The 22,461-nt window shown below is 48.4% G+C and overlaps 1 protein-coding gene and 1 long non-coding RNA gene across 9 annotated transcripts in view; one reads left to right on the forward strand and one right to left on the reverse strand.

Moving 5' to 3' along the window:
* Positions 1 to 22,461, reverse strand: part of GPR156 (G protein-coupled receptor 156) — a 66,879-nt gene that overhangs the window by 16,633 nt on the left and 27,785 nt on the right. For 3 of the 8 annotated variants that reach the window (XM_078848389.1, XM_078848379.1, XM_073309502.1), the window contains exons 2-6: positions 20,481 to 20,615; positions 15,854 to 16,089; positions 9,558 to 9,694; positions 5,273 to 5,408; positions 3,281 to 3,391 (exon numbers count right to left, since the gene is read on the reverse strand). In XM_078848389.1, the coding sequence (XP_078704515.1) occupies positions 3,281 to 3,391; positions 5,273 to 5,408; positions 9,558 to 9,694; positions 15,854 to 15,958 (489 nt within the window). In that variant the 5' untranslated portion in view covers positions 15,959 to 16,089; positions 20,481 to 20,615. Of the gene's footprint in view, positions 1 to 3,280; positions 3,392 to 5,272; positions 5,409 to 7,650; positions 7,767 to 9,557; positions 9,695 to 15,853; positions 16,090 to 20,480; positions 20,616 to 21,112; positions 21,256 to 22,461 lie in introns of those variants that run through there. The other 5 variants (XM_078848376.1, XM_078848369.1, XM_078848375.1 and 2 more) reach the window with 5 other exon arrangements.
* On the forward strand, positions 13,921 to 22,314 carry LOC140897172 (uncharacterized). The gene is made up of 3 exons (XR_012154690.2): positions 13,921 to 14,047; positions 15,485 to 15,655; positions 20,495 to 22,314. It is a non-coding gene; the product is annotated as an uncharacterized LOC140897172 (long non-coding RNA).

Here is a 22,461-nt window from a genome sequence, read left to right on the forward strand (position 1 = left end):
TATAAAGAAACTTCAGTCCGAGCCAGGGAAGGTAGGGCACCCAGAGGTCTTTGCTTAAAGGACAGTTGAAAATATTTTTATTCTACCTACCATGAACTGAGCTCGGGCTTGGGGTTTCTCCAGCAGCAGAAACTGGCAATTTCGTAAGACACCGAAATCTGCCGTGGGCATGCTGGAAAAAGCTGGTACTAAGTATCTGGTGGCATTAGCTGCTGAATCCAAAACTCATGCCCTCGCACGTAAATGAAACAGGAGATGATTTGCAGATATTTTTTGTTTTGTAAGAGATATATTTTCTTCTTTCTTAAAATACTTGTGTGAGAATTGAGTGCTGGTAAAAGGAGCCAGCCCAACACTCCTGGAGACTGGCAACCTCTATCCACAGGATGAGCAGAAAGCATGAGTAGCAGCAAGGCAAACTTCCTTCATTCAATGCTTCACTGAAGAAGACCCCTCTAGGAGTGAGAAGGGAGTTCTGTCTCCATGAACTCACTGATGTGTGATTAACAAGAAGAGGACCTACTAATGGCAATCCTGCTGGTGGGTTTTGTGATGAGGACATTTGGACAGTGTAAGAAACCATCCACTCATTTCACAAAGGGACCAGTGATTACTACCAGATGGGCATGCCCCACCTGGCAGGAGAACAAATGCACTAGATAAGTAAGGTATCTAAACTCCTCCTCCCTCTCTGTTCTACGGGCCTGATTCTCCACTGTCTTGCTGCTCCTGTCATTTCCACTATTCTGATTTGGTAGCATTTTATCCCTGCTTTTCACCGGTGTAAATGACTGCCCCAGGCAGTGGGGAATGAGTCCCGGTCTAGCCAGGTTTTGCTCTGTGCCTGTGATGCTGGTATCTAAGTGCCTGAAGCTCTATATCCCACTGTCGGTCCCTGTGTGTCCCCACATTCCCCGTTCTGTCTCATTTCAAGCTCTGAATGTGGGGACACGGACCCTGGACTTCAGGAAAGCAGACTTTGACTCCCTCAGGGAACGGATGGCCAGGATCCCTTGGGGGACTAACTTGAAGGGGAAAGGAGTCCAGGAGAGCTGGCTGTATTTCAAGGAATCCCTGTTGAGGTTACAGGGACAAACCATCCCATTGAGTCGAAAGAATAGTAAATATGGCAGGCGACCAGCTTGGCTTAATGGTGAAAACCTAGCAGATCTTAAACATAAAAAAGAAGCTTACAAGAAGTGGAAGGTTGGACATATGACCAGGGAAAAGTATAAAAATATTGCTCGGGCATGTAGGAATGATATCAGGAGGGCCAAATCGCACCTGGAGCTGCAGCTAGCCAGAGATGTCAAGAGTAACAAGAAGGGTTTCTTCAGGTATGTTGGCAACAAGAAGAAAGCCAAGGAATGTGTGGGCCCCTTACTGAATGAGGGAGGCAACCTAGTGACAGAGGATGTGGAAAAAACTAATGTACTCAATGCTTTTTTTGCCTCTGTTTTCACTAACAAGGTCAGCTCCCAGACTGCTGCGCTGGGCATCACAAAATGGGGAAGAGATGGCCAGCCCTCTGTGGAGATAGAGGTGGTTAGGGACTATTTAGAAAAGCTGGACGTGCACAAGTCCATGGGGCCGGACGAGTTGCATCCGAGAGTGCTGAAGGAATTGGCGGCTGTGATTGCAGAGCCATTGGCCATTATCTTTGAAAACTCGTGGCGAACCGGGGAAGTCCCGGATGACTGGAAAAAGGCTAATGTAGTGCCAATCTTTAAAAAAGGGAAGAAGGAGGATCCTGGGAACTACAGGCCAGTCAGCCTCACCTCAGTCCCTGGAAAAATCATGGAGCAGGTCCTCAAAGAATCAATCCTGAAGCACTTGCATGAGAGGAAAGTGATCAGGAACAGTCAGCATGGATTCACCAAGGGAAGGTCATGCCTGACTAATCTAATCACCTTTTATGATGAGATTACTGGTTCTGTGGATGAAGGGAAAGCAGTGGATGTATTGTTTCTTGACTTTAGCAAAGCTTTTGACACGGTCTCCCACAGTATTCTTGTCAGCAAATTAAGGAAGTATGGGCTGGATGAATGCACTATAAGGTGGGTAGAAAGCTGGCTAGATTGTCGGGCTCAACGGGTAGTGATCAATGGCTCCATGTCTAGTTGGCAGCCGGTATCAAGTGGAGTGCCCAAGGGTCGGTCCTGGGGCCGGTTTTGTTCAATATCTTCATAAATGATCTGGAGGATGGTGTGGATTGCACTCTCAGCAAATTTGCGGATGATACTAAACTGGGAGGAGTGGTAGATACGCTGGAGGGGAGGGATAGGATACAGAAGGACCTAGACAAATTGGAGGATTGGGCCAAAAGAAATCTGATGAGGTTCAATAAGGATAAGTGCAGAGTCCTGCACTTAGGACGGAAGAACCCAATGCACAGCTACAGACTAGGGACCGAATGGCTAGGCAGCAGTTCTGCGGAAAAGGACCTAGGGGTGACAGTGGACGAGAAGCTGGATATGAGTCAGCAGTGTGCCCTTGTTGCCAAGAAGGCCAATGGCATTTTGGGATGTATAAGTAGGGGCATAGTGAGCAGATCGAGGGACGTGATCGTTCCACTCTATTCGACATTGGTGAGGCCTCATCTGGAGTACTGTGTCCAGTTTTGGGCCCCACACTACAAGAAGGATGTGGATAAATTGGAGAGAGTCCAGCGAAGGGCAACAAAAATGATTAGGGGTCTAGAACACATGAGTTATGAGGAGAGGCTGAGGGAGCTGGGATTGTTTAGCCTGCAGAAGAGAAGAATGAGGGGAGATTTGATAGCTGCTTTCAACTACCTGAAAGGGGGTTCCAAAGAGGATGGCTCTAGACTGTTCTCAATGGTAGCGGATGACAGAACGAGGAGTAATGGTCTCAAGTTGCAGTGGGGGAGGTTTAGATTGGATATTAGGAAAAACTTTTTCACTAAGAGGGTGGTGAAACACTGGAATGCGTTGCCTAGGGAGGTGGTGGAGTCTCCTTCCTTAGAGGTTTTTAAGGTCAGGCTTGACAAAGCCCTGGCTGGGATGATTTAACTGGGAATTGGTCCTGCTTCGAGCAGGGGGTTGGACTAGATGACCTTCTGGGGTCCCTTCCAACCCTGATATTCTATGATTCTATGATTCATCCACAGTCGGCAAATGATTCATGGACCTTGTAGAGCTTGATTTTTGTCAAGCATTTCCCTTTGCTTCTCAGTGCAGCCCATGTGGAGAGCCCCAGCACCTCACAGGTGAGGAGCCTCTGTGTTCCAGTGCACAGGGCATGTGCTGCGAGAACTTACCACCCTCTTTTCTGGACCGCGCTGTGTGAACACTTTGTACAGCCGCCAGCTTTTCCCTAGGATGGGCCCAAAGACCAGGGAGCTTCCAACACACAGCAAGCAGAGTCGCACCTGCAGACAGGAGGCAAAGAGTGAGAGATGGGATTGGAGGTCCCTGTTACAAGGCAGTGAAACCCAGCAATTACAAATAGCACTTTCCCTGCGGGGCTTCCACATTGCTCCCAAGGGAGCTCTGCCCCCTTCCCAGGCCAAATGGTGTTCCAAACATGCATAGAAACGGAAGGAAAACTAGTAAATAGGGACCCCATATCTGCCAGCCAGCCCATGCCTGGGAGACAGAAAACTCTGGGCTGAGGAACTCCAGTCAAACCTAGTACAGAAGGCCTCCCAGTCAGGACACCACAGTGGGCAGAGGCCTTCCATCCTCAGGAATTCCCAATTTAAAAAAAAAAAAAAAGACACCACTTTAATAGCAAAGCTGCTGCCCAAAGAGCTCATGTTATTGGACAGGACCACAGGGCTGGGAGGTGGCACTAGTCACCCTGGGGCGGGGGCTGTGCCCAGAGTCACTGTCAGGAGCAGCTACCAGCCACTCAGCATGCGTATCTGAGGCAGAACAAGCCAGGAGCAGACTATGAGGATGCAATCCCTTCCTTTTCTGCCAGTCTGTGGAGGAACCAAAGGCTGTTTACTCCTTGGGGAATTCTGCACCAAAAAAATTAAAAATTCTGCGCACAATATTTTAAAATTCTGCAAAATTCTGCGCATTTTATCAAAATAACACTATATAATCATGCCGGTTTCAATTATTTTGGTAATTTATTTCAAAATTCCTGTCAGCAAGTTATGTCTGTAACAACACAGACACACACAAAAATTCCTTCAGGAGCAGAGTTAAAGAAACCCCTATGTCGACCTAGTTCCTGTTTCTCTGCTCCCTCCCCGCAGAGCCCAATCATGAAGCACCCCTGCAGCCTAAACACCTGCACTCGCAGAGCCCAGGAATCCAGAAGGAGAAACAGCCTGATCCTTCAGGGCATGCTGAGAACTGCAGCTGCTGGGAACCCTCCAGCTCTCCCCACCCCGGCAGCGTCTTCTATTTGCAAGCTGGGCTTGGTCAGATCCAGCAGCCCCTAGTGGCAGCCAGAAGCTCTACAGCCCATTTCTGTGTGTGTGTGGGGCGGGGGGAAGGAACTTCTGCACGCACATTAATTTCTGCGTAAATTCTGCATGCTCAGTGGCACAGAATTCCCTCAAGAGTAACTGTTAGAGGAGCAAACAGACCAAAGCAGCACAAGAGTGACTGAAACACATACATGACTTGAGCACCAATAAAGCTGTAGCTGGCACCACCTCCAATTACCTTCATCCAGGTGACTGAACACGACCTCCCTGCCTCTTACTCTCTCCACAGTGTTTGCCTTCTCCGAGAGCTGGATGTTCTTTCTCTCTGCAGTGCTCCCATCTCCACCCCCCCACACACTCACCTCCTTTGCTCTGCGCTGAGTCCCTAGCTGGTAGGGGCCATACCCAGGGCAGAAATCAGGAATTAATTAGGCAGAGTGTAGTTTTGATGAAGATTTCCAAGTGATATTTGTGCCCAAGATATTGTGCCCGTTCTCTTGCTGCCCGTGGTCCCTGTGCTATATATAGATAACTAACTACTATGAGTTTTTACATACCCTCTGTACCACTCCTTTAAAAGTGCAGGAGTCTGCTTGCCTGTCTGCAGGAGCAGCTGCTACACAAACTGTGCTCTCTCCTGAAGACCTTACTTATGTTCTCTCTTGTTTAGTTGTTTGCTCTCAGTCTAATAGTAGAGTCCATTCAGACTGGAAGCATCTTTGCATATATGAAAATACAAGCTCAACACAGTGCACAAGGCAGCCAGGACAGGGAAACTGTCACAGTTCAGCAGGGGTGGTGTGTACATTAAAAACCTTTCCTGGCAAATCACAAACACAATCAACCCACCTGGTTCACTTCACTCACCTGAATAAGCATTTCCATTGAGGATCCAGAAAACAAACTCTGCTCTGGAATCCCGAAGAGGTAAGCGCTAGTGTAAGTCAAGCCACTGCCCAGCAGTGTCACAATGTTCAGATTGGGGCTGGACATCTTCACAATTCTCCAGGGAACAAAGCAAGCGAGGGGGTGACAGTTAATGAAAGGGGAGTTTACACAACAGATAGAGACTAGCCTCCCACACAGCATTATTATATACCAGCAAGGGGCTAGGCCTCTTACCTGGCTACTGATATCCACAGGGGCTGCCTCTGGGAAATAGCCTCCTATGCACCAGTTGAACTTCTGCACTAGGAACTCTGCCATCTGTCTATCTGTGGTTCTTCTAGGGTTGCCAACTTCTAGGTCTGAGCACCTCAAAATCTTTAATCTATCCATCCTGAGAACACCCTGTGAGGTAGGGCAGTGATATTATCCCCTTTTTATAGATAGGGAACTGAGGAACAGAAAGATTAAGTGATTTGCCCAAGGTCACACGTGAAGTCTCTGGTAGAGCAAGGAATTGAACCTAGCCCTCCTAAGTGCTAAACTAGGGCCCTAACCACTGGACAACCCTCCGCCTATCATAGAATGACAGAAGTTGGAGATAGACAATCCCTATTAGATCATCCAGTCCATCTCCAGGGGCAGTGCAGGACTGTCCCTGGTTGTACATGTTCTGTTCTATTCTATACTATGTAGGTTCTTATACCACCCTCATCACCATAGTTTCTGAGCATGTCTAGTACTTTCTCCAGTCCAGTTTTATATGTCCCAACTGATGGCATTCACCCCTTCCCTAGAGGAGATTATTCCATAGTTTAATACAACTCATATCCAGAAAGTTTCCTTCAATATTTAGCCTACAGTTCCTCCTCCTTAATTTCATCCCATTACTCTTAATTGTACACAGGGATCAAACCATAAATAACTCCTCTCCATCCCTGGTGCTCCCACCCTTCAGATCTTTGCAGATTGTTAATGTGTTCCCCTCTTTAGTCACCACAGTCTAATCAGACAGACTTAGCTCCTTTCATCTCACTTTATAACTCAGTGCCTTCAGCCCCCAGATCATTTTTATTGCTCTTCTCTGAACTCTCTCCAGATAACATGGAGCCCAGAATTAAACATAATATTCCAGGTGTTTCCACCCCACTCTCTTCCTCAGAGCTCCACTCCAGCAGGGTTTAGGACAGAGGTTCTCAAACTGAGGTCCACAGACCACCAGTGGTCTGCGAGCTCCATTCAGGTGGTCCACGGATATTTCCTTCTAAGGTACACACCTGGGCGGCCGCACACAAGAAAATGAAAGGTCTAATTAGTGGAGTCACACAGGTGTGACTCCACTAATTAGGAGCCTGGACCCTGGAGAAGACGCACATGTAAGGTGAGGTGGTGGCCTTGGGGGGAATAGGGGGTAGGTGGGAGGGGGAAGTGGGATGAGAAGAGGGGGTGGGGGGAGTTTGGGATGTGCAGGGCTGCGGCAGCCAGAGAAAGAGGTGACTTTCCCCAGCTCTAGGGCTGCGGCTGCCAGGGAGAGACGGTCCTCCTTCCCAGCCTCAGCTCTGTGGCTGCTGTGGCAGGGGAGAGAGGGACAGACTCACCTCCTTCCCAGCACAGCTTGGTTGCTGATGCGGTGCGGGAGACCCCCCTCCTTCCCAGCCCCAGCTCAGGGGCTGCTGTGGCGGGGGAGAGAGGGCACATCAATCGCATTAGAAAGGTAAGACTACTGATATTAAAATATGACTTGTGTGCTTTTATTTGTAGAACAAAAAAAGTTAATTATTATTATTGTTTTTTTTATATAGTGCTTTTATCCAAAGCGCTTTACAATAGTTAGCTAACAGTACAAACAACATTTGGAAAGATCATTAGGTGGTCCGCCGAGACCCTCACCAATTTTCAAGTGGTCCGTGAAAAAAAAAAGTTTGAGAACCACTGGTTTAGGATAATAGCCAGACCACCTCCTCTAGCTGCATATGGGGTATTCCCTCTGCTTTCCTAGGCTCACCAGTTACATAGAATCATAGAATATCAGGGTTGGAAGGGACCTCAGGAGGTCATCTATTCCAACTCCCTGCTCAAAGCAGGACCAATCCCCAACTATTTATTTGCAAGAAGGCAAATAAATATTGTGCATTTGTTCCAGTTCCACGGTGAGAACATTCTCAGAAGGTTTGTAAGTAATTCTGTAATCAATTTAGATTGCTACAGAATTCAGTACTGCTCTACCATATAAACCCGTGCCAGGTGGTATACTGGTCTAATACACTGCAGTGCCCTAGATAAAATGCAACCTATATCCAAACCACGAATGGTCTTGTGTCATGAAGGAAACCTGGATGTCAAGGGAAACCATGCCTCACCAATCTAGTAGAATTCTTTGAGGGGGGTCAACAAACAGGTGGACAAGGGTGATCCAAGGGATATAGTGTACTTGGACTTTCAGAAAGCCTCAGACAAGGTCCTTCACCAGAGGCTTTTAAGTAAACTAAGCAGTCATGGTATAAGAGAGAAGGTCCTCTCATGGATCAGTAACTGGTTAAAAGACAGGAAACAAAGGGTAGAAATAAATGGTCAGTTTTCAGAATGGAGAGAGGTAAACAGTGGTGTTCTCCAGGGATCTGTACTGGGACCTGTGTTGTTCAACATAATCATCAATGATCTGGGAAAAGGGGTTAACTGTGAAGTGGCAAAGTTTGCAGATACAAACTTACTCAGGATAGTTAAGTACAAAGCAGACTGTGAAGAATTACAAAGGAATCTCACAAAACTGGGTTATTGGACTACAAAATAGCAGATGAAATTCAATGTTGATAAATGCAAAGTAATACATATTGGAATACATAATCCCAACAAACAATGGGGTCTTAGTTAGCCTTTAGTACTCAAGAAAGAGATCTTGGCATCATTGTGGATAGTTCTCTGAAAACATCCACTCGATGTGCAGCAGCAGTCAAAAAAGCAGACAGAATGTTAGGAACCATTCGGAAAGGGATAGATAACATGCCAGAAAATATCATAATACCACTCCATAAATATGTGATATGCCCACACCTTGAATACTGTGTGCCAATCTGGTCGCCCCATCTCACAAAAGATATAATATTAGAAGTGGAAAAAGTATGGAGAAGAGCAACAATAATGATTAAGGGTATGGAATCGCTTCCATGTAGGGAGAGATTAAAAAGACTGGAACTGTTCAGCTTGGAAAAAAAGACAACTAAAGGGGGATATGATAGAGGTCTATAAAATCATGACTGGTATGGAGCAAGCAAATAAGGAAGTGTTATTTACTTCTTCACATAACACAAGAACCAGGGGTCACCCAATTAAATTAATAGGCAGCAAGTTTAAAACAAACAAAAGGAAGTACTTCTTCACCTAATGAGGAGTCAACTTGTGGAACTCATTGCCAGGGGATGTTGTGAAGGCCAAAATTATAACTGGGCTCAAAAAAGAATTAAATAAGATCATGGAGGACAGGTCCATCAATGGCTATTAGCCGAGATACTCCGGGGTGCAACCCCATGCTCTGGGATTCCTTAAGCCTCTGACTGCCAGATGCTGGGACTGGACACCAGGGGACTGATCAACTAGTGATTGTCCTGGTCTGTTCATTCCCTCTGAAGAATCTGGTATTTGCCACTGTTGGAGGACAGGATACTGGGCTAGATGGACCATTGGTCTGACCTACTTTGGCCATTCTTATATTTTGTATGGTTTGAAACTAGGATGTCTTCACTCCCTTAGATGCATGGCTTGAAGTGATGCCCTCAGACTCTGAGGTGAAGGTGGGAATCACCTCTCTTTCGTCCCACCTCTGCTGACTGCTCTGCTAAGGATCACCAATGGCGACCTCAGAGACGGTGGTGTGAGCGGTCACCCCAGCCAAAGGGAGAAACAGGATGGAGCACCTTCACTCCTTGGCTGCCACTCACATCAATACTTAGGAACATAAGTGATGCAACAGCAGATCAGGCCTATGGTCGGCTTGTCCAGTAGCTCATCTCCCTACCCTACAAAGTCAGACCCACAGTCCATGTCATTCTGTCTCCAGCTGTCTCCACGCTGGATGCGACAGAGGTAGGTAGGACCCGCATAACTGCCCCTAATGGTCCAATTCTATCCCAGAGGGGTAATGCCTCCCAGACCCCCAGCTGATGATCAGCTTATGGTGGGGAGCAGAAGGAATGAGAGCCCTGGAAATTGTTCTCCTAGCTAGTGTGAAACTTCCATAATGGAGGATGGAACCAAACAATGCGTCACTCACCTGTTCTTCCTGACGTGAATTGTGAAGACAAGAAAGAAAAGAGCCAGCAGGACTCCACCGGTGAGGAAGGTCCACACAACTCCCAGGAGGGCAGCCGAGAAGGAGGGGAAGGTCTTACTGCTGCTGTCGTAGGCCGTCTGAGAGAAGGCAAAGGGTGGAGACTGTAGGTGTGGAGGGAAATCTGGGGGGTTCCCAGAAGAGAAGTGGCCGCCTTGTAAAAAATGCCACGACCGCTGGCACTGACTGATGCCTTGTCGGCAGTCTCAGCACTGGCACCAGAGACCGAATGGGCCACGGAAGCTGAAATCCCATCTCACCCTTACAGGCAGCCCTCCCAGTACAAGGCACGCTGGCAGGGGAGGTGTGTGCGTAGGGGAGCCGCTTGCCTGCCCTGCTGCTGCCTGCTGTATGGATACAGACTTCACTCTGCAAGTCTCTCAGTCTGGCACTTTTCACCCCTCCCCAACTGAGGTCTGCCGCCTTTCACCATCCACTGAACTTGCACACTCAGTTTGTGATTAAATACAGTAATGGAGGGAAATCCCATTCACATCTGAACTCATCTTTCCCTTCACCAAGTCCTCTGCCTCCATGGCCCAATATTAGAACCTGTACAGATGCCTTGGGCCAATGTGACCAATCTTTCATTTTCTCCACTATCTTTCAGAGGAGTCCAATGTATCATAGGAGAAGGGCTTCATGTTCCCTTAGCCCCCAGCACCACCACAAGGGGGCAAGACACTGCACCTTTCTGCCAGCCAGGCCTTCTAGAAGTATGATGCACACAGCCAGGCGTCCAAGGGGAGCCAGGCTTTCACCATGCCCCTATTGTGTAATCAAGCGGGTTGATTTCATCACGAGCAGAGCTGCCAGCAGGTGCAGAGAAGTTGCAGGGGAAGGTGAATGCTTTTTCAAAAGGGTTACCCACAAATACCCCCGTACACACCCAGGCTTCATCCCACACCCTGACCAGCAGTTCTTGGAGGGAGAACAGCTGAAAACCAGCCTTGAGGGTTTGGTGGCACTAGCTGGGTCACAAAGGAGGGCTACCCATTGCAAGGAGCAAGTCCAGTTCTGACCCACCTAAACTGTTGTGGGAAAACCCCTGCCCTGATTCCCCAGCATGCAGATGCTACACACCTCATCTTCTCCAGTTCCTCAGCAAACTGCCGAGTCAGGACACACTGGGGAGCAGAAGAGGTGAGTTAGGATCTCAACTCCTTAAGGTTCAGACAAGGAACTGATGGGAACCAGAGGAGGTGGCAGAGGATAGCAGTGAGGAGTGCCCATCAGGCCGGGAATGGCAGTGGGAGGGGATCAGGTTATAGTGCTTTTCAAGCAGGGAGAGGGGTGCTACCAGGGGGCTGGAGAAGGCAGGAAGGACAAAGAGATGGGGATGAGTATTGGCTGGGTGGGTGCCTAAAAAACCAAAAGCCAAACAAGCCAATCAGGGTAACTTCTGAGGACATGGGAAGGAGGAGCAGGATTGTGAAGCTTGACTAGCTATGGCCAGATTGTGACTACTGGGCCTTGGTGTGCTTTGGATGGGGAGCAGGGGAGCCAGGAAGAACTGTGCAGTCACAAAAGAAGGAAAGGCCCTGGCCTCCCCTCCTCTTGTGCCCCACGGGGCACCAGCTGGGAGCAGTCTCTGAGCTCAGGAGATTAGAGGGAGTGCAACTGCACTTGGGCCCTGCACGTGGGGCACAGGGCAAGAGGGAGGCTTCCTACTTTTCTCTCTTGTGCTCCCAGGCAAGGCTTCGTAAAGTGCTTTGAATATGAGAAGTGCCAGCCCAGCACAAAGGACTATTACTAGTAACTGTCCAGTTAAAAAGCACATAGAAACACTGCTTCTCTCTAGTGGCGTGTGACAAATGACACTGTCACTTATCAGGAGGAAACGAATGGACTTTTCACCATTGATGCTGTTTCTCCCTTTCTGTACTGCAGGGGGCTTGTCTACACCTACAGCGCTGCACCGGTGCAGCTGTGCTGCTGTAGCACTTTAGTGGAGACACTACTACGCCGGCGGGAGAGCTTCTCCCATCAGGGTACTTAATCCAGCTTTGCGAGAGGTGGTAGCTATGGAAGCTCTCCCGTCGGCATAGCGCTGTCAACACCAGGGGTGAGGTCGGTATAACTGTGTTTCTCAAGAGGGTGGATTTTTCACATCCCGGAGCGACGCAGTTATACTGATGTAAGCGTGTAGTGTAGACTTGGCCTCAGTTTGAACAGTGATGCTACACTGGCTATAGCTCCATTGGCTGGTGCTTCTCAATATTACATACAAGGAAGTTTAAATTAAAAAAAAATCTGATTGCAATTTGAAAAACAAATCATTAAAATATCCTTATTTTAAATGTGTAAACTGACCCCACTTTAAAACAAAACAAAAGCAACCCTCTATGTTAGATGAAAAGTTACAGTCCCAATCAGCATTCCTTAAATGGAGTTATTTGTGTATATCATACGTATAGTCTGTTACTGAGATCTTAAAACAGTTTTTACATTTATTGAAATGACACTTCAGTTCTCCTCTAAAAGATACCAGGGGAACAATGAAAACCAGGACACAGCAAAGAAAGGGAGCTGAAGCTATACCTTCTTGTGCATTGCCAGCAGACTTGTTTATTAAATTCCTGTTAGTTACACATGTGCAAACTCATTGAAGGCAACAGGAGTGCAGAGATGTAACTAAGAACCCTATATAACCTGTAGAATCTTCATTCCTGGGGATAACACGTGAGAAGGAAAGAGCCCAGCTTGACTCTCAGGTCCCTGAGTTTATTTGTGGTTAGAACAAAAATCCTTTTATTTTGAAACTGGGCACATTTGATCTGGAGACATCAGGAGACAAACATGGAGCCCAGAATAACATTTTTACAGGGTCACTTCTGAGAGTAGAATCGCACCTTGAAAAAGACTCCAAAAATAGCATGGGGAGGGTCCCAGATTCCAGATCGCATGTGCTTAGTTTGCAAGGCAGAAGACTATTTTTCCAGCTGCTGCTGTCACAAACTCTCCCCCAGGGATCTGAGAATGAGGCTTGGCTTTTTCTACCTCTTTCAGCATCACTAGAAATAAACATTTTTTGCTGAGACCTTAGCCACCCAATTATACACAAGGCAGACATGCTCAGGTCACTCCTCCATAGCTGCAGTCCATTCTGCCTCCTAGGGCTAACAGGAGTAAACACTGGCTTGGAGCAATAAAACCAGCATTTACTATTAAAAAAATATCCAGGGGACAGATCTGTGAACTGAGAAGCTTCACATAGTCACTTTCTGGGCCATAGCTGCACTTTGGCCCCAATCCCTGGCTACAGCACAGGAGCACACAGGAAGATCAAAATTGACTTTATGTCACCATTGCGCTCTCCTGATCCTAGGCCAGCTGTGTACAAAGCTGGTCCCCCTACACAAATCAGAGCAGTCTGAAAGCTGCTCTAATTTGTGCCAGCTGTCAGAGGCCCCAAGAGGCTGATATAGCAGCTAGGGATCAGTGGGAGGCCATGGCACTCAGTCCTTGCCCTCCACACTGGCTGCAGGGACGAGGAGAGGAGGGCAGAGTAGCCATGACACAGGCTTGATGCTACTGACAGACCCCCCTACACTGGCATGATCCTCCCATGGCCTTTTGCACCAGCTTTAGGACAGCTTTGTTCCAGCAGCATGGTGAAAAGTGACTTGTATCAATAATGTAGGGATGAAAGATGCTGGTAGCACCCACCTCCTGATGTTACTGTACTTCACAGAGTGGTTTGTTGCTGATGGAGAGCTGCCATCAGTCCATCCATGAGTCATCCCCTTTCCCCTCTGGGCTATGCCTGAAGCCCAGAGGCCACTCTGGACACAGGCAAGCTGGGCAGCTGCCTAGGGTGGCAGATTTCTAAATGAACACTTTGGCTGTGTCTACACTACAGACCTTACAACAGCAGAGTTTTACCACTGCAGCTGCGCCGCTGTACTGTCTCCCAGGTAGCCGCTCTATGCCAATGGGAGAGAACTCTCCCACCAGCATAATTAAACCACCTCCAAGGAGTGGCAGTAGATCTGTGGGCAGGAGAGTGTCTCCCGCCCAACATAGCTCTGTCCACACCAGTGCTGTTGTCGGTGAAACTTATGTCAGACGGGGGTGTGTGTGTGTTTATTTCACACCCCTGACCAAAAAAAGTTTTACCGACAAAAGTGTTAGTGTAGACCAAAATCTTAATTAGTGCATGGCAAGCTGGGGTGTGAATCTACCCCACCCAGACTAACTGTCCATGCAGACCCTGCAGATGCGCGTTAACAGTTTCTTAATGCACTTTGATCTCCTCCTCTCTGAAACAGGGACTAGATCAAAGTGCATTAATGACTGTGCAGAAGCCCTGGCATGGAGCACACAGCTGGAGGGCCCAGCCCAGCAGTAGCTGGGCCTGGCTGTGAGCTGCTGCTGGTCTCTCCCCAGGCAAGCTCGAGGATGAGGGGCCCTCCAGGGCAGGAGGCAATCAGGTATGTGACACCCCATGTCCCCCATCTGTCCCTTGTCCCTCCCCCCATACTACCCACTCCCCAGCTGTCCCCTACTTCACCCCACGTCCTAATCCCCTCTGTCCTAGCCTTCCTGGCCCCATCTCTCCCCCTATCCTAGCCCATCTACTCTCCCAAGGTTCTGCCCCCACATCTACCTTCCACCTCATCTGCCCCTGATGCCTTGAGGTCTGCCCCCTCAGTCATTCCCCTTCCCCAGGGTCCTGTCCCACTGTGCCCTGCCGCCCTCCCAACCCTATCTGTCCTGGGATGCTCCCCTCCAAGCCACTCGCCCCATTCTCTAGTATCCTGCCCCATCTGCCCCGTGACCTATCCCCCACGCTATCTGCCCCATGATCTACTCCCTGGCCCTGTTTTCCTAGCCCCCCATCTTCCCTCTGTGTCCTACTCCCCTAGCCCTTTTGTCCCCCTGGTATGTCCTGAACCCCACCCCATCTGTCCCATGTCCTGGCCCCCATCCCCACCCCCTGTCCAGACTCCAGTCCCTCTGTATTATCCCCCATTGTTCCACCCATGTATTGAATAGCTACCCTCCCCCCCAGCCTCACATCAGGATGGCTTCCCCCCCCATCTGGTGCAGCTCCCCTGGCATTTTGGATTGACACCCAGAGGGGTACACTCGAGATGGGGGACCAGAGCTGAATGGAGATGGGGAACAGATGGAGCCATACACTGCGAGTGCTCTTGGGGCTAGATCCCTAATGCAGGGTGGGGCTGGGCAGGGCTGCTGGCCCTTAGGGTTGGTGGAGCCCAGTGGGGGTCCTTCCAGAGCAGCCTGTTTATGGAGGAGCATGCTGCTATAAGGGAGTAGTGGGGGTGGAGGTCATAGTGATGTTCTGCCTAGGGCAGCAGATTGTCTTGAGCAGCCCCTGACTGAAGCATGGCTGCAAACTCTATCTCAGGAACCAGCTGGGGAAGCCTAGCACTGCTGTTCCTCTCCTCCACACACACACCAAAAACAATCCTGGCTCTGTTGGAGGTCCCAGAGCTCTGAACTCTGGGAGAGCATTTCAGTGGCAGGTGAGTGGAGTATAACTCATGGCCCAGACAGGGGAATATTAGTTGTAATAAAGCAGCCAGAGCTAGGGGAGCCAAAGAGCTTTAATCTTCTAATTAAGGGTCAGCGTGGGGGCTAGCACGGGGTTCAGTAGAAGGCCAAGTGGCATTCATGCCCAGCTGGGCCCACGTGAACGCTGACAGGCACACAGACAGCAGCTCCAGACTGGCAACAGTGGCTTACATTCTTCTTCCAAAATTATATCAAAATAGACTTAGCCAACTAAGACCATTCCTGTGTCATCCCCAAGAGCTCAATGACTTACGGGGCAGGGGAGGGGTGGTACAATCTATTATGGGCTTTGGCTTTTAATTAAATCCCTCTTTATTAATATTTGACAGGCACTTTGAAGTTCCAGGGAAGGTGGGAGGTCAAGGGGACGGAACGTCATTTCTGTTCCACACTCACATTAGCTCACTGGGAAAGATTCTTTCAAATTCCTTGGCTGTTTCCCCAGGCTGATTCCTTACACTCTACCCGCCAAGCTTTTACCCAGACAAGTTTTAAAGACCGTAAGTATTGGGGTTTCCTTCCTTTCCCTTGGGAGACTGCTCCACAAACCAAGAGTCCTTACTCCCAGTGGGGAGAAGTTTCCCCTAGGAAGTTTTCTAATGTGCTCCTCCTCCTCAGAGGCCGCCCCCAAACTCATTCCTCTGCGTAGAACCTGGCATTCAAGGTCAGAGCAGCCCAGTCCCCATCTTGGTACGTACAATCGTTATCGTGCAGAGATCCCGCAGGGTCCTCTGCCTCCGTGCCTGGCTGTTCCAACTGGAGTAGCTGTCACACAAGTCAGAGCAGTTGAATCCAGGCTCCATAGCACATCCTTAGTCTTCATTCAGCCCTGTTTTCTGGGCAGCGGGAAAGCAGTCAGTCCTGCAGTGGAAGGGAGGCCAACACTGGGCCAAGTTCCTCCAGCAGCTCACGTTTTTCCAGTGACAATAACAACCTTAAAAAGAACAGGAGGACTTGTGGCACCTTAGACGAACAAATTTATTAGAGCACAAGCTTTTGTGAGCTACAGCTCACTTCATCGGATGCACAGAATGGAACATATAGTAAGATATATATATATATACACATACAGATAAGTTGGAAGTTGCCATACAAACTGTGAGAGGCTAATTAGTTAAGATGAGCTATTATCAGCAGGAGAAAAAAAAACAACTTTTGTAGTGATAATCAAGACAGTTGACAAGAAGGTGTGAGGATACTTAACTTAAGGAAATAGATTCAATGTGTGTAATGACCCAGCCACTCCCAGTCTCTATTCAAACCCAAGTTAATGGTATCTAGTTTGCATATTAATTCAAGCTCAGCAGTTTCTCCTTGGAGTCTGTTTTTGAAGCTTTTCTGTTGCAAACTTGCCACCCTTAAATCTTTTACTGAGTGGCCAGAGAGGTTGAAGTGTTCTCCTACCGGTTTTTGAATGTTATGATTCCTGATGTCAGATTCTGTGGGTTAGTATGTTGTTCAGAGATGTGTTGAAAATATTGTTTGAGTCGGAGACGTTGAAAGTAGGATTCTAGGTCACCACAGAACTGTATCATGCTCGTGGGCCCGGAGGGACAAAAGGAGAGGCCCCGAGATAGGACAGACTCTTCTGCTGAGCTAAGAGTATAGCTGGAAAGATTAACAATATTGCTGGATGGGTTAAGGGAACCACTGTTGTGGTTCCTTGTGGCATGTAGTAGTTTAGATAGTTTAGTGTCCTTTTTGCTTTGTAGAGAAGCAAAGTTTGTGTTGTATAAAGAAAAGGAGTACTTGTGGCACCTTAGAGACAACCAATTTATTTGAGCATGAGCTTTTGTGAGCTACAGCTCACTTCATCGGATGCATACCGTGGAAACTGGCAGTTTCCACAGTATGCATCCGATGAAGTGAGCTGTAGCTCACAAAAGCTCATGCTCAAATAAATTGGTTAGTCTCTAAGGTGCCACAAGTACTCCTTTTCTTTTTGTGAATACAGACTAACACGGCTGTTACTCTGAAATTTGTGTTGTAAATCGCTTGTCTAGATTTTGTAAAAATACTAACCCACAGAATCCTTCCCACGAAGACTACAAAAAGGATTCTGTTTGGACTCCTCCTGAAGGTCAAAACAACAGACTGAACTTCTACATAGAGTGCTTCCGTCGACGTGCACGGGCTGAAATTGTGGAAAAGCAGCATCACTTGCCCCATAACCTCAGCCGTGCTGAACACAACGCCATCAACAGCCTCAGGAACAACTCTGTCATTATAATCAAAAAGGCTGACAAAGGAGGTGCTGTCGTCATCATGAATAAGTTGGAATATGAACAAGAGGCTCCTAGGCAGCTCTCTAACTCCACATTCTACAGGCCATTATCCTCTGATCCCACTGAGGATTACCAAAAGAAACTACACCATCTGCTCAAGAAACTCCCTGAAAAAGCACAGAAACAGATCTGTGCAGACACATGCCTAGAACCCCGACCAGGGGTATTCTGTCTGCTACCCAAGATCCATAAACCTGGAAATCCTGGACACCCCATCATCTCAGGCATTGGCACCCTGACAGCAGGATTGTCTGGCTATGTGGACTCTCTTCTCAGGCCCTATGCTACCAGCACTCCCAGCTATCTTTGAGACACCACTGACTTCCTGAGGAAACTACAATCCATTGGTGATCTTCCTGATAACACCATCCTGGCCACTATGGATGTAGAAGCCCTCTACACCAACATTCCACACAAAGATGGACTACAAGCCGTCAGGAACAGTATCCCCGATAATGTCAAGGCAAACCTGGTGGCTGAACTTTGTGACTTTGTCCTCACCCACAACTATTTCACATTTGGGGACAATATATACCTTCAAGGCAGCGGCACTGCTATGAGTACTCACATGGCCCCACAGTATGCCAACATTTTTATGGCTGACTTAGAACAACACTTCCTCGGCTCTCGTCCCCTAATGCCCCTACTCTACTTGCGCTACATTGATGGCATCTTCATCATCTGGACCCATGGAAAAGAAGCCCTTGAGGAATTCCACCATGATTTCAACAATTTCCATCCCACCATCAACCTCAGCCTAGACCAATCCACACAATCAGTCCATTTCCTGGACACTACTGTGCTAATAAGCGATGGTCACATAAACACCACCCTATATCGGAAACCTACTGACCGCTATACTTACCTACATGCCTCCAGCTTCCATCCAGGACACACCACACGATCCACTGTCTACAGCCAAGCTCTAAGATACAACCGCATTTGCTCCAACCCCTCAGACAGAGACAAACACCTACAAGATCTCTATCAAGCATTCTTAAAACTACAATACCCACCTGCTGAAGTGAAAATACAGATTGACAGAGCCAGAAGAATACCCAGAAGTCATCTACTACAGGACAGGCCCAACAAACAAAATAACAAAGAACGCCACTAGCCGTCACCTTCAGCCCCCAACAAAAACCTCTCCAGCGCATCATCAAAGATTTACAACCTACCCTGAAAAATGATCCCTCACTCTCACAGATCTTGGGAGACAGACCAGTCATTGCTTACAGACAGCCCCCCAACCTGAAGCAAATATTCACCAGTAACCACACAACAAAAACACTGACCCAGGAACCTATCCTTGCAACAAAGCCCAATGCCAACTCTGTCCACATATTTATTCAAGTGACACCATCATAGGACCTCATCACATTAGCCCACGCCATCAGGGGCTCATTCACCTGCACATCTACCAATGTGATATATGCCATCATGTGCCAGCAGTGCCCCTCTGCCATGTACATTGGCCAAATCAGACAGTCTCTACACAAAAGAATAAATGGACACAAATCTGACATCAGGAATCATAACATTCAAAAACCGGTAGGAGAACACTTCAACCTCTCTGGCCACTCAGTAAAAGATTTAAGGGTGGCAAGTTTGCAACAGAAAAGCTTCAAAAACAGACTCCAAGGAGAAACTGCTGAGCTTGAATTAATATGCAAACTAGATACCATTAACTTGGGTTTGAATAGAGACTGGGAGTGGCTGGGTCATTACACATATTGAATCTATTTCCTTAAATTAAGTATCCTCACACCTTCTTGTCAATTGTCTTGATTATCACTACAAAAGTTGTTTTTTTTTCTCCTGCTGATAATAGTTCATCTTAACTAATTAGCTTCTCACAGTTTGTATGGTAACTTCCAACTTATCTGAATGTGTGTGTGTATATATATATATATATATATCTTACTATATGTTCCATTCTGTGCATAGAATCATAGAATCATAGAATCATAGAATATCAGGGTTGGAAGGGACCCCAGAAGGTCATCTAGTCCAACCCCCTGCTCAAAGCAGGACCAATTCCCAGTTAAATCATCCCAGCCAGGGCTTTGTCAAGCCTGACCTTAAAAACCTCTAAGGAAGGAGATTCTACCACCTCCCTAGGTAACGCATTCCAGTGTTTCACCACCCTCTTAGTGAAAAAGTTTTTCCTAATATCCAATCTAAACCTCCCCCACTGCAACTTGAGACCATTACTCCTCGTTCTGTCATCTGCTACCATTGAGAACAGTCTAGAGCCATCCTCTTTGGAACCCCCTTTCAGGTAGTTGAAAGCAGCTATCAAATCCCCCCTCATTCTTCTCTTCTGCAGGCTAAACAAGCCCAGCTCCCTCAGCCTCTCCTCATAACTCATGTGTTCCAGTCCCCTAATCATTTTTGTTGCCCTTCGCTGGACTCTCTCCAATTTATCCACATCCTTCTTGAAGTGTGGGGCCCAAAACTGGACACAGTACTCCAGATGAGGCCTCACCAATGTCGAATAGAGGGGAAGGATCACATCCCTCGATCTGCTCGCTATGCCCCTACTTATACATCCCAAAATGCCATTGGCCTTCTTGGCAACAAGGGCACACTGCTGACTCATATCCAGCTTCTCGTTCACTGTCACCGCTAGGTCCTTTTCCGCAGAACTGATGAAGTGAGCTGTAGCTCACAAAAGCTTGTGCTCTAATACATTTATTAGTCTCTAAGGTGCCACAAGTACTCCTGTTGTTTTTGCGGATACAGACTAACAGGGCTGCTATGCGGAAACCTGTCAATAGCAACCTTGAAATTCATCTCATTTCCCCCATGTCTGAGGTGTGCCAGGCGGCTTTCAGCCAGTGACACTGTTACACATAACCACAGTTGTGTGGTGGCAACCATTTAACAAGCATTCTCTGTCACAGCAGGAACCCACACCGTACGTGTGCAAACCTCCACCTCCCCACACCCAGCCAAGGCCAAGTCTCTTGTTAGCTGTCTATACCGGTCTGCATAAATCAGCTGTATTGATCCTCTTCAAATAACATGACAATCTTACTGTTTCATCACCAGGTGGCAGCCTCCTCCACTGTTGTATGGATACAGCCCCAGCTTCTCCCCACTCCCCAAACTGCTGTAGGTCCGCAATGAAGACAGCGCCTGTGGGCCACAGAGAAGGCCATTAACCCTGTAACTGAAATGAACAGCAATGATTACAGGCGCCAGTTATTTGAGATGGCACATGGAGTAAAATGCACCGTCTCTAGGGTCCATATGGTTTAAATGATTAGTATTTAACACTTATATCACAATAGTGCCCTGAGGCCCATATCAGGATTGGGGCCCCTTGATGCTGGGTACTGCACAAGCTCATGCCAAGACACAGCCCCAAAGGACTGATTGTCTAGAAGTTATTAAATCATTCGTAGCCAGGAGTATTTCTGAGCAAGGGGGAAGTGGGGAATTTAGCAGGGCTGCAGAACTTTAGAAGGCTGTCCACATGGCTGGAGGGTATCATAGGCAGGGAGAGGCTGTGCCTCCCTAAACAGCCTAGCGTGGCCCCGCCCACACTCCGCCCCCAGGCCAGGCCCCCTCCTGTAGTTCCCAGCGCTCTGCCCTGGCTGGCCCAGGCTGGCTGGCCTGCCTCCCGCAGGGACTGGGGGTGGCTGGTGCTGGGGCCGTGCTGCCCACCTGGCACTCAGACCGCACCGTCCGGCATTCTGAGGCTGGCCACACAGGACCTGGAGGTGCTCCAGCCACACTGCCTGGGCCTCTGGGGCTGGGGATGCTGCGCCGCCAGAGCACTTGCAAGAGGGGAATCCCCTGCAGGATTTCATTCTGGTGCAGGAAGGAAAGAACAGAGTCATGGAGTTGAAGGCCAGAAGGGACTACTAGGTCATCTGGGCTGACGTCCAGTGTATCACAGGCCACCAACGCTGTCACACCCCAATGGCCCCCCATCCCTCAGGGAGTCTCCAGGGAAGGCAGATCAGCACTGTATGTGGCTAACACTGTTGCAAGCATCGCAAAGCATTTTGGGGAGGGTCAAAGATGTGTGAGTGGAGAGTGGAAGTTTCCTTTGCAGAATACGAGAGGCCGGGGGGGAGAAAGAAGAAGAGCAGAGAACGGGTTAACTCAACACTTCAGCTAGCTCCATGTGAAGATAAGACGCTGGCCCCGGCCCAAGGTCACAGGCTTGACGAGAAATCAGCAGCTGCCCAGCCGTGAGAAGAGGAGAACTAAGTTGAGCAGAGCTGCAGAGATAGCAGCGAGAACAGTGAGAGCAAATGAGATGGCGAAAGCGAAGGCCAATAGAAGGGAAAACAAAGTCTCCGGAGCCGGGATGTTTTGGGAAACCGAGGAGGCCACAGCAAGCCGGTTTGGACTGGCACAAAGAGCACCAGAAGCAGAGGTCCCTGAGTGGACTACCTCCCCGCCTGTCCCCTCCCCGTCCCCCCAAGGAGTCCAGGACTTAAAACCCTCCTGAGAGCTGGAGCAACTCGGAGAGCACAGCAGATCCTTGGACGGCCTGGGCCCAGGACAGCACTCCCATCCACCTCCCACCCCCCTTCTTCTGACATTACACACAGACTTGGTTGTGAGTATGAAAGTGAGTTAGGGCTTGGGGCATTAACGCTTTCTTTCTTCCACTGAGTGACGTGGGAGCGTTCCCAACACTCTGTTGTTATTTTATTATTTTATTAATAAAGCTTTTAAATTTAGACACTTGGTGTGCCTCGTCATCTCCTCCCCAAAAAGATCCTGTGGCCCCAGCCTGATCAACTGTGGTCCCAGGCAGACTGGTAACGAAAATCTGTCACAACGCCACCCAGCACCTACCACTAAACCCAACAATGGAAATGAGACCAAAGAAAATAAGATCCATACGAGACTAGATTATTACGGGCTCCAGGTACAAAATAGGAGGGAGCAAGGTGCACCAGTGCTTGAGGCCCCTGAAATGGCAGGGAAATGATTCAGTCAGATATACTCAGATAATCCTGCAAGAGACCTATACCCACAGAATGCAGAGGAAGGTG

This window comes from Lepidochelys kempii, chromosome 1 (genome assembly GCF_965140285.1).
Source record: "Lepidochelys kempii isolate rLepKem1 chromosome 1, rLepKem1.hap1, whole genome shotgun sequence".
Taxonomy (NCBI): Eukaryota; Metazoa; Chordata; order Testudines; family Cheloniidae; genus Lepidochelys; species Lepidochelys kempii.